This window comes from Antrostomus carolinensis, unplaced genomic scaffold (assembly GCF_000700745.2).
Source record: "Antrostomus carolinensis isolate BGI_N321 unplaced genomic scaffold, ASM70074v2 scaffold34883, whole genome shotgun sequence".
NCBI classification, from domain to species: Eukaryota; Metazoa; Chordata; class Aves; order Caprimulgiformes; family Caprimulgidae; genus Antrostomus; species Antrostomus carolinensis.
Window position 1 is genome coordinate 12,025 of NW_010307850.1, and position 11,346 is coordinate 23,370.

At 39.4% G+C, this 11,346-nt stretch overlaps 1 protein-coding gene across 1 annotated transcript in view; it reads right to left on the reverse strand.

Annotated features, from left to right (window-relative positions):
• Nucleotides 1–8,922: 8,922 nt before the first annotated feature.
• Nucleotides 8,923–11,346, reverse strand: part of COL4A5 (collagen type IV alpha 5 chain) — a gene marked incomplete at its 5' end in the record, with an annotated part of 33,718 nt that continues 31,294 nt past the window's right edge. Inside the window, one exon of the mRNA XM_029084406.1 lies at nucleotides 8,923–9,933. Coding sequence (XP_028940239.1) covers nucleotides 9,852–9,933 — 82 coding nt within the window. The remainder of the gene's footprint in view (nucleotides 9,934–11,346) is intronic.

Here is an 11,346-nt window from a genome sequence, read left to right on the forward strand (position 1 = left end):
TTTTGTGTGTTCCTCAGTTTGTGTTCATACCGCTGCAGAATGTGTTCACATCCCCTTCATCAGTTTTTTCTGTGTCAGGGACCTTTTGAGTCACTCCCACCTGGGCACGAGCACGGTTCCTTGCAGGACTGGCATTCTGCTTCGAGGTCATCCTCGCTCCTGTTCCTCTTTCTGCCTTGTCACCCGACTGAATCTTCCCGTAATACAAGGTTATGGTTTTTTTCGCCTTATATTACCAAACACTTTGTATTTTGCCTTTTCCAGTCAGTTTGAAGCCACTGTTTTTTGCTGACAGCAGTAAAGGTGGCTGGCTTGTAGTGAGACTTTCTTGAAAAAAGGAAGATTATAAGAAACTATGAGGTATTTCTTATCATGATTAAATTACACTTTTTCCTGCAAAGTTGAGTTCAGGGCATGCAGCTGTCATGACTTGACACTCCTTGTTCGGAGCTGGAGTTGCAGGGAGTGTTTACATTGCAGTTCTGTACCTGCTGTGAATGGGAGTGTTTGCCACAACCCTAATTACATCTTGGCGAGCGGATCTGCTCCGCATTCATCCTGCGCTGTGTGCGTCTAACAGCCTCTGCTGTGCGCATCGCCCGTCGCGCTGAGAGGATCGAGATCTCCTTCAATGAAAGATTGATAGTGACAGAGGCGACGGGTAGCTGTAAGCTTTGGTCCTTCCCACGGCGCGTGGGCTGGCAGCACGGCGCTGGCTGCTGCCCGAGCTCCTGTCCTGTGAGCACGTGGCAGCTCTGTGCTTCCAGCGGCTCTTCGGTGCTTGCTACAGGCTTCACAGTTCTTCTGATGGCTCAGGATTTCTGATCATGGTATCATCTGGTAGTGCCCCCTCCCTCTGCGAGGCACCCATGTTCTGCTGTCACTTCTGCAATGGATAAGCTCCATATATTCTCACTAGAATTTTTTTTTTCCCAATATAACTTGCATTTAAAATGTCACTGACTATTTTTTTTTTTTCTTTTCCCCCTCCTTTCTAGACTGACTGCATTGCCATGGAAACCATTGTTGGAAGAGAAGACTTTTCTGCTGGTAACTCCAGAAACTGTGTGGTGCTTTTGGAAGCAAAGCTCAGCTCCAGCCGGCTACTTTCATTTCCACCAGCACAGATATAGACACACATCCTTTTAATTCATTTTTTTTCATAGGCATCAGCTCTCTACAGTTGAATTAATTTGAAATGAGAATTATTTTCATAGCTGTGCTTTGGTGATGGAATTTGGTCTTTCATGTCATATGTACTTGGGAGGCAGTGTGAATGCTAATAGGAGATCCCTGTACGCCCCTTTCTTCCTCCTGCCTCCCCCATTAAGTTTTTTTTGGTTTTTTTTCTTAAATTTATATTCTGAGAAGTCAAAGCTGGTTTCTGATTATCTGTTTAACATGGGTTTTGCTTCTCTGGTACATTAACAAGTGGTTAGCTTAAAACATATATTGTTTAGAAGTATTTTGGCAGTTCAGGATTTTTTCAGGTGGCTGGGCAGAAGGAGGGAGGGTGAGGTGCACAGTAGCTCGAGGGGTGAACCTGCGGGACTGAACTGGTCTGAGAAGGAGAGACCTCTTCTGCCTTTTTTTTGTTTTGTTTTAAGGTTTTGCTTTTATGGTACAAGAGGTATTTCTTGATCATAAGCTAGAATATTTTAAATCAAATGTCTGTCAGAGCTTAAATGGATTTTTTTTTTTTTCTGAGAATTTTGGTATGTACAAAGTAGGATTAATGGGCTGGTTGTCTTGTAGATTGTTTTTGTTCTTATCCTCAAGATACTTGTTTAGAAATACGAATTGTGTAAAAGGAGGTTTTTGTTCATGCATTCAAATGGAGAACTGCAGAGTCGTATCCAGTGTTTGTGACTTCTGCATTATATTTGTCAGCTGTAGCTTTTTAAAGGGAAACCACCCTAATTGATCTTACTTTCAACCAAAGCCCCATTTTTTATTTGGGACTATTTTTGTTCTTCCTTCTTGGCATAACGCGGAAAAAAGTAAAACGTTGGTTCTTGATTCTCTTTATCCCACTTACAGAACTGCGAACAGTGACTATTCGACACTTTTAAAATAAGCCCTGGTTTTTCTACGATTTAAGTGCTTCACTCTTGTACTGAATTTTTTTTTGGGGGGGGGAGGGGAGGGTTTGAAATGAATTTAGGTTTTTAACACTGCTATGAACTTAAAGAGCATGACACTAGTCATTGGTACATGCAATGTATAATAAAAGGCACTGACGAGTAATAAAGGGTTTAGAAGTGGTACACAAATCCTCATGCTGTACTGCACCACACAGCTGGTAATCCTCTACATTGTATATTGTACAACCGAGTTGTCAGGCTGCCTCACTTCTAACCTACAACCTTTAAATTGCTAGGACAGTTTGTATAACAAATTAGACACTGTCAACTTTGCTCGGTGATGTGTACCCAAATCTATTTTTGAGTAGTGTTAAAATGTACATGTCACTAAAATATTAAGACTTTTTTTTTGGAAACATGGTACCTATCAGTTTATGCAGTGTCTAGTGACAGGAAAAACTGTTGCTAGGGGTTTAAAAGCACAGAACTGGTTTTGATTCTGGAAGAGCAGTTAAAGTTGGTACAGTTACTTGTTGCTGCTAAACGTACACTAATTAAAAATACGACCACTCTTATAGACCATGATACTGTCTCGCCATATAGCTTTTGTTTGGTCTCTTAAATTAATAATGCAATATGTAGACAGCTTTTTATAAAGCTTTACATCTTTTCTAAAGATCAAAATTGGGATGAAGGTAGTTCTAAACATTTAATGTGAAAGGAAAAGGTTGTTTTGAAGAAATTTGTTACATACTGATTTCATATTAGATCCCTGAGGCTGCCATTGTACAATATACAGCACTGATTTAATAAATGCTGAATAAATAAGTAAATGGGTAACCTCAAATATAGTGGTACAAATACTAATAGGTACGGCATAATAAATATGCAATCTTTTTGAATCTCTTAGTTTACAGCAACTAATTTATTCAGTATTGTGCTGGAAGAACATTTTCAGATGATGTAAAACATATCACTATATATACTACCTTCCAGCTACCCGTTTATGCTGCTGTATAGTACAAAAATACCAATGATAGAACAATGTTTGTCCTGTAAATTTAATTTGATATTGGACAGTTATTGTCTGTACAAACTAAAACATATATGGTTGAAACTGTTCATTATATTTGCTATTTCTGCTTCACAGATCTGTTTTAAAGTTGAGCTGATTGATCTGGCTTTGTCTTCCATTGTAAATATTATGTTGTTTTCTTTGTAAAACACATCGCGTTTGCGGTTTTGGGAGACTGGCTTGAAGCTCTGTATAGTGTTTATATTTATCTGACTTGGCTTTCCATAGAGCTACTTGCAGTAAATATGTGTTCATGTAGCTCTGTGTCTGAGTTTTATTTTTAAACAAACTTTGGGGTTTTTTTTCTGTCAGAAGTGCATTTCCTGCTGTTGCAGCTGCTTTCTTTTTAAAGTGTTTTTGTCATCCTGTGTCCCTAAAGATTTGAAGGTTTTTAGCATATTTCAGGGGAGGGATTCCCAACCTGTACAATTGTCTCTCCCACTTAGTGTAAAAGGTAATGTATAGCAAAATACCCAGATGTTTTCTTTGTCATAGATTCCTAGTGCTGGTAAACAACTGAGTTTCTGAATGGAAAAAAAAAAAAAAGCACCTGATACTTTCTTTTTCTGCTTTAAACGCAGAAGTGTGTGGCAGATTTTGTCCATAGCCTTGTCCATGACCGGGTATGGAAGTTTCATGATCAAAAAGTACTAGTCCTGGAAGGAATTTTTAGCAGTCTGGGATCAAATTGGTTCCTGTCTTTAGGGTAGAAGGGAACAAGTATGGCTTGCTTTTGTAAGGTTTGTAGTAATACTTTGGTTTGATATGTGTAAATAAGCTCTTGCTATGTAAAACCAAAACCCATATAGATAGCTCATACTTTCAGGTAATGCACCCACCTGTAATAACAACCGAACTTGGAAAATCTCAACAAAGTGTAGTGCCTTTTCAAATTCCTTACTGACATGAAGGATATGTCTGGAGCCCCCAACACAAGAGAGTCATGGATCAGTTAGAACGAGTCCAGAGGAGGCCACGAGGATGATGCGAGGGCTGGAGTACCTCTGCTGTGAGGACAGGCTGAGAGAGTTGGGGCTGTTCAGCCTGGAGAAGAGAAGGCTCCAGGGAGATCTCATAGCGGCCTCCCAGTACCTGAAGGGGCTACAAGAAAGCTGGGGAGGGACTTTTCATAAGGGCAGTTAATGACAGAACAAGGGGAAATGGGTTTAAACTGGAAGAGGGCAGGTTTAGATTAGATATTGGGAAGAAGTTCTGGGCTGTGAGGGTGGCGAGATACTGTCGCAGGTTGCCCAGAGAAGCTGTGGCTGCTCCTCCCTGGAAGTGTTCAAGGCCAGGCTGGATGAGGCTTTGAGCAACCTGGTCTAGTGGAAGGTGTCCCTGCTGATGGCAGGGGGGTTGGAACTGGATGAGCTTTAAGGTCCCTTCCAACCCAAACCATTCTATGATTCTATATGTCAGTAATTCTGTACAGAAAGAGTTTTTATCTGTAGATGTGAGTGTATATGATCTCCATAAATGTGAGTGATCACTGTGACTTTTCTTTCTTTAAAAATACTTGATGTAATTCTTACCCTGTTATGCAGTGTAGTGCACTAAAACGACTCCCTGTAAAAGTTGAGTTTGCTGTAAGAGTAGGGTTTTCCTCAAATAAACCAGCCCCCTTGCTCAGGGCCTCATTTTATAGCATGCAGCCTGTATTGGGAAGAAAAAGAAAACAGCACTTCTCATACATGGCAGAAGCAGTCCTACCAGCAGTAAACAAACAGGGAAAATTAGCCAAACACTGTCAAGGCTGTTGCAACAGTCTCACAGTAACTGCTTTAAGAGACCTTTGAATGTCTCACTGGATCTGAAATGGGCTAACTGCTTGAGGGGTTGGGTTTGGTTTTTTTTTGGGGGGACACACACACACGCACACAGTTTTGCGCTAATTTTTCAAACCCCTTTGGGTCAATCACTGATGGAACACTCTTGCTTCTGAAGAATGGTGAAAGCCCTCAATTAAAACCAGAAGGCAAGTTAGACTTCCTATCTGAATTTGAAGACGGTCACAAGAATACATATTAAAAGTCTTTGTTTTGAAATACATTGGCCACTTCTAATGGACCTTGCATCTTGCTGGAAATAACCAAATAACTGGGAAGGAGCAGGAAGAAGGACCTTTTCAGAGTTACCAGGTAACAATATGATTTATATTGCATTTTTTTTCATCCCTGCATCCTCTTTTGGCTATGGTAATAGTGTTCCCTCAAATATAAAGAAGTTTTTCCCTCATTTTTCCATGAAGGGTTGTGAAGCAACATGTCTTGGGGGAGAGCAGGAACACGGAGCTTGCTGTATATATCTAGGAGGTAAGAACTTCTTTCCCTCACCCTGCCTTTTGCTAAAGAAACACACCAAGCTCAGTTTCTTCGGTTTTCCTCTGAGTTATTGAGTTAATTTAAAACTTTGTAAAGCAGCAGTTATAGGAGACTATTATCTAGCTCTGGGGACTGAAGCTGTTGTTGGCACAGCAGCCTCAGCCACTGTTCTGTGCTTCACCCACGGGCACCAGTGAGTACCTTTACTACAGACAGCAGTGTGCCTGCTTTACTAACCAGTTACTCTGCACCTTGCTGCCAGCTGAGGCTGTTCTTGGGCAGTGGTCACCCATCTGCTACGAGTTAAACTTTATTTTAGAAGCTGATAGTTCTAGCTACTGATCCCACATTTTAAATGTAGAACACTCTTACTGCCCTGAGCTAATCACTACTCCCACCTTCCACTAGCATCAGTGTCCTGCTTTCTGTCTCTTGCACAATTTTCAGTTGTGCTTCTAGTGGAAGTGGTGCTGTTTGTGCAGCAGAAGTCTTACATGTCCAGCAATGGTGCTGGATTGTCTAGAGCATAACTTTTCTGGGAAGGACCTGTTAAAAACATGTCATTCTGCTCACAGCAGTGGAGTCCTGAATCTGGCAACACGTCCTTCCCTCGGTGGTGTCGCTAGGGTGGCACTTCTGTACAGTTCAGGCAGCATACTGACTACAAAATATTTAAGCTAGATATCATAATATATAGAAAATAATTGTAGAAGACAAAAATTTAGAACTTAAGCATTTGTTGCTTGCAAAATGAATGTATCAACTTTTCAAATTCTAAATCTACTTTTTAAAATACGTTCTTCTTCCACCCTTTGATGTGAGAAATCCTCACAGTAGAGGGAATGGCCCTTGACAATAGAGGACAAAATGCTGTGTGCTTAAGAGCTTCTAAAGCACCAAGTTTGCATGTAGTAGTCTAGTTCCTTGTATAGAAATGTTGCTGCACAGCTCCCACTTTGGTTTTAGAGGTTGTACTTTGACTGCAAATTGTTTCAGAAGTTTAAATCCCATCTTATAAATGAATTTGAGGTTGAAGGAAGCTTCTTCCTTTTAGTCAAGGATTATACTAGGACTTACTAGAGTGAAGGAAGATATTGAAAAGCCCGTGTGAAGCAGAACTTTGCTCTTCTGTACTAGAACAGTGCAAATCCAAGTTATGCCCAAGGTTGCTGTTTTCAGGAATTGCAAACTAGCATTCCTTTGGAAAGTTGCATCCCAGTTGCAGTTGACAGTACACCATCTGCAGCAAGCTTTCAAGAACAAGAACTGGGTGGTGAGCCAAGAAAGGTAATGCAGCCTTCCTTCTAGTAAGCTTTCTTTAACTCATTGCTGCTTGCAGGCACTTCCAGGAACTCGGTCGTGTTTCTGTTCTCACTTTCTTTCAAAGCGATAGAGTGCCCTCGAGTGGCTCAACTGTGCAACTTGTCCCCATACAATTTACAGATACAATTGAGTTACCTTCCAAGTTCCTCCTCCAGATTAACTAAAATAGACTAACTTCGCAGGATTAGTTAAGAGAATAAAATCTTTAGTTAAAAACAATCAACCTTCAGGAAAAAGAGCCTTAACTGTAGCTGGAAAAGTAGTGTTCTGAGCCAGTTCATGTTTAGGTTATGTTGAAGACTATTTTAAGGCTCTAATGTTCAAAACAGGTTTTTACTTTTTTAATAAAAAAATCTGCAAACACAAGCATTTACCTGTAGTTTAATACTTATATACTGATGGATAGCACCTAGAGGCCCCGACCAACATTTGAGCCCCCTCAATGTCTCTGCCCCAAAGAGCTTACAGTCTAGAGCAGTCAAGAAGTAGGAGAAAATAATAACCATGCTTTCTTTTATAGATTAGTAACTCCGATCCAAAACAGGTCCAGTGATTTACCTGCTCTAAGGCACAGAATGTGTGGTGGGAATTAAACCAACATCTCTTGAGTCTCTGCTGCATGTCTTAGTTAAAAGATGCTCCTTCCTCTCTAGACCACTTTTCTCTGAATAAAAATTAGCCATTCAGAAATCTCAGCCTGAAGCTGATTAAGGTTCAGGACTGTTCTCCAGGTCAGGGTGAGAGCTGCAGGAACAGAAGAGAGAATGTATCTGTCAGAAGTGTAGCTACTTCATATTCTTATTTTCTTTGGTTATCTCACAGGTTTAGGACCTAAAGCTGCCACAAGACTAGCTGTTCTGGGTGCTATCTACCTTAGACTGGAATGGTATCTCCTGTCTTTTCAATTCAGTGGGCTTTGCTTTATATGCTGTGAGCGTAGCCCAAATCTTAGAACGATGCACTGTTTATGCACTACTAGAACAAATGTGCTCTGCCCTTTCCCAGGTCCCCAGAGATTAAAACTTCTGGTTGGTGAGTGCAAGACAGGGGGTGTTAGCAGGGAAGGCTGGGAGGTCCTTGACCTTAGCATCCATTCTTCTGCTTTTCTGGGGCTAGGGGATAGGCTGTGATGCTCATTTTAGCCTTCTGAGGAGCCAGCAGTAAGCTAAGGGCTTGTGTTTACAAGAAGAGATTTAGTATTTTATTTCAGCTTTGGTAACAAGTTCTTGACTTGGAGGTAGCAGCAGGTTCAGTTTATTTCTATATGCATCAGCAAACCAAAATAAAATGAGTTGAAGGATGCACATTGCCAAATTGCCCACTCTCTACCAACATACGTAACTGCAGCTAACTGAAAAAAGACAAAGCTATTAATGTTTTGCATTTTAAACTAGAGAACTTCAGTTTCATACTTAGTTGAAAGCTTTTGAAATCAGCACCAATCTCACTGTATAAATCACTGCCACCTGGTCATTCACCACTCCTATGTCTTTTTGTGAATAAAACAAGGAGATTCCTGATGCTCTCCGTGTTTACAATGACAACTGAAAGGTAAGAATGAACAGCCATTAGCAGATAAATTACTTAACAGTAGTCAATGAACAAATACACTTCATCTGTATAAAGCAGTATGTTAATTCACAAGTTGTATTGATAGGGGGGGTGGCAATATACAATGAAAATATTAAAGTATCATCACTTGAAAAATAGTCTTGCTTTGTCAGGGAGCTCTGTTTATACATGAGGGTAAATGAAACAGCACTGACCATAGAGGCTGAACAGTCATGCATACACAAAGTGATCACTTTTCAGCTATTGCACAGGTAGTGACACTCTAAGACATACACAGGAGGATTCTTACAAAATGACATCAGAAAGGCTGCATGCACCATCTTTCAAGGCCTTATGTGAACCATACATACACAAGAGTTGCTGTATACTGTAAATACATTGTGGATGTGTATAAATTCACATAAGATTAAAAGATTAATTTATAAATAGGAAAGTTTCCACCAGCTTATGTTTATTTTATTCAGAAGGTTTCTTAGCATGTACACTATTTAGGATAAAATGCATGACACCACTTCAGAGTAGAGGTTTCATGTAAGCATAATCTTAAATGCTTTGGTAACTGGATATTCTCAAGGAACAGGTTTTGTTAAACCAAACTGGTTACTAAAATGTGACTGTGACTTTTATTCAGAAAAGAAGGATATAGAATATGGCTAATAATTTCACATATTTTCACAAGATAAAAAAAAAACCTTTTCAAGTGATTGGGATTTCCAAGCACAAATAAAACCCCTGATGGCATGGTGTACAACATTTAAAACCCTGATCAAAATGACTTCAGAATAGTTGTGCATTCCCCAAATGTATCAGGTTGGCAACTGAGGAAGGAAGTGAAATATTAAATTGATAAGTTGGCATAAGAGGGGTAAATTCTCTTTGTGCCATAAGTTTCATAAGAAAATACTGCTGTATGTTTTAATTTTAGACACAAGCATTTTTATATCAGAGTCTGGTTTGTTTCTAAATGACTGAAAGTTTCAACTAAAAAGGTGTTTACACAATATACACATTTCATTACTTACAAAGAGAAATAAGCTTAAAATTTCATATTAAGAACCTGGGATACAGTAGGGTTAGTAGCACCATGAAAAATGTTTTTCAAAACTGCAGTCTTGTTACTTTAAACATACTCAGTGCATCGTGTTTTTCTTTATTCTCTTGGTTGATCAAAAAGGTGCCATTTTGGTACAGGGAGAGAAATGAAAAATTTCATCTTCTGATCCTTTGTGAACCTCAAGTGTTCTTTTCTGTTTCCAAGAGGTCAATTCTTTCATCTTAGTCCTGTCGTCAAATACGTACCAAACAATCCTTAGTCTGGCACATGAGTGAGGTACACTTGAATTTGCATGGTTAAACCAGTTTGGATTCATTTTTTCTTTTTTTTTTTTTTTTTCTGCACAGTAGCACCATTGTTGCAGCTGGAAGACAGTGCATCTTAGGAATTTTCAACTGTTTTATAAAACATTCTCCAAGACGTTACGTCTTCTTCATGCAAACTTGACAACGACTAATACGCGTCCTCAAGTCTCCAGCTTTCAGTGTCTCTGACTGAGGTTTACTGGTTGACAGACACAAAGGTAAGGTTAGGTTAGCTTTTTCTTTGTTTAGAGAACTTTAAAGTACTACTTAATTCACAGTTTAAGATAACTCTTAAGTACGTAAATGGGGAATTAGTGCTGTATTTGAGAACTTTCCTTAAGAGTGATCTTTCTATGTCTTCAACACCAGGTGACAGGTGCTCAGTTTTGTCCAGTCTCTCAGGATACACAAGGTATGCTAATCAACTGCTTCAGTCTAGCAGATGATGTAGCACAAGTACCAAACCAAGGGGAAGGTGAATTTTGTACAGTTGAGACAGTAGTTCCGGGGTCTGTCTTTGTAGCCTTGGGGTTTCTCAGTTGAAGGGTACTTTAAAAACCCATAAAAAATACTGCTACAGTGAGATTTGTATTTAAGTGATGGCTTTACCAAATAATTTATTTATATTCTGAAAGGGTAGGAAGGTGGGAGATAAATATAGGGTATTTGTGTAATACACATAGAGTAAGTCCAATTCTTAGGGTTTCTTTTAAAAAAACAGAATTAAAAACGGAGGTTGTGTTTATGGGAGATAAGAAAATATTAGAGACAGACAACTCAAAGGTGCATTTTCATTAGTGAATTACTGATGAATTACCACTGATCAGCTACTCTGAAAACTGAAGTGATGACTGTTTAATGCACATTAAGTATCACGGTTGTAGGTGTTACACAAAACCAACTTACAGGCCGCTGCTGCTTTGTACCACAGTGCACATTACCAGCCGTGTACCACAAAGCTACATTTTTCAATTCAGTGGCATTGGGATTATTTATGGGATCTTTATCAGTACACAAAGAGGGCAGTAGCAATTTATTCTATGAAAAGAGATGATTTTTCAAAGAAAAAAATATTTTGCTACTCAAGTTGAAAGGGAAAGAAGTTTGAGAAGCTGAGACTCCAGCTTGAAGTGCTGACTGCAGAGAAGCTGAGGACAGATCATCCACTGGCTTCCTTGCCACCAAAATATCATCCTAATTCTTCTGCAAAGTACTGGAAAAAACACTCGCTGTGGAGGGTATGAAACCTTCACACAAGACTTTTAAAACCAGGTTATACGAACATCTTCCTTACAAGGGACAGGCATGAAGAGCAAGATCAACTCTACTTAAACCTTTTATGTCTGTAAACTACCTTTTCAAATATTTGACTCTATTGAAAGGCCTGGCAAGAAAAAAACAACCAAAATGGATCTTTTAGCTCCAAACAGACTAACTACAGTAGGACTACTTTTGGAGAAAGTACTACTAAATGTGAGTAAGAATTGACATAAAAAGAATTCAACTCCTCGCAAAACAGACTGTGCCCCTAGCAAGTTTTTACATAATATTAAAGGCTTACCAAGGAAACACTTGAAAAACTGGTTCTGAGGGGAAAACAAACGGAATCATT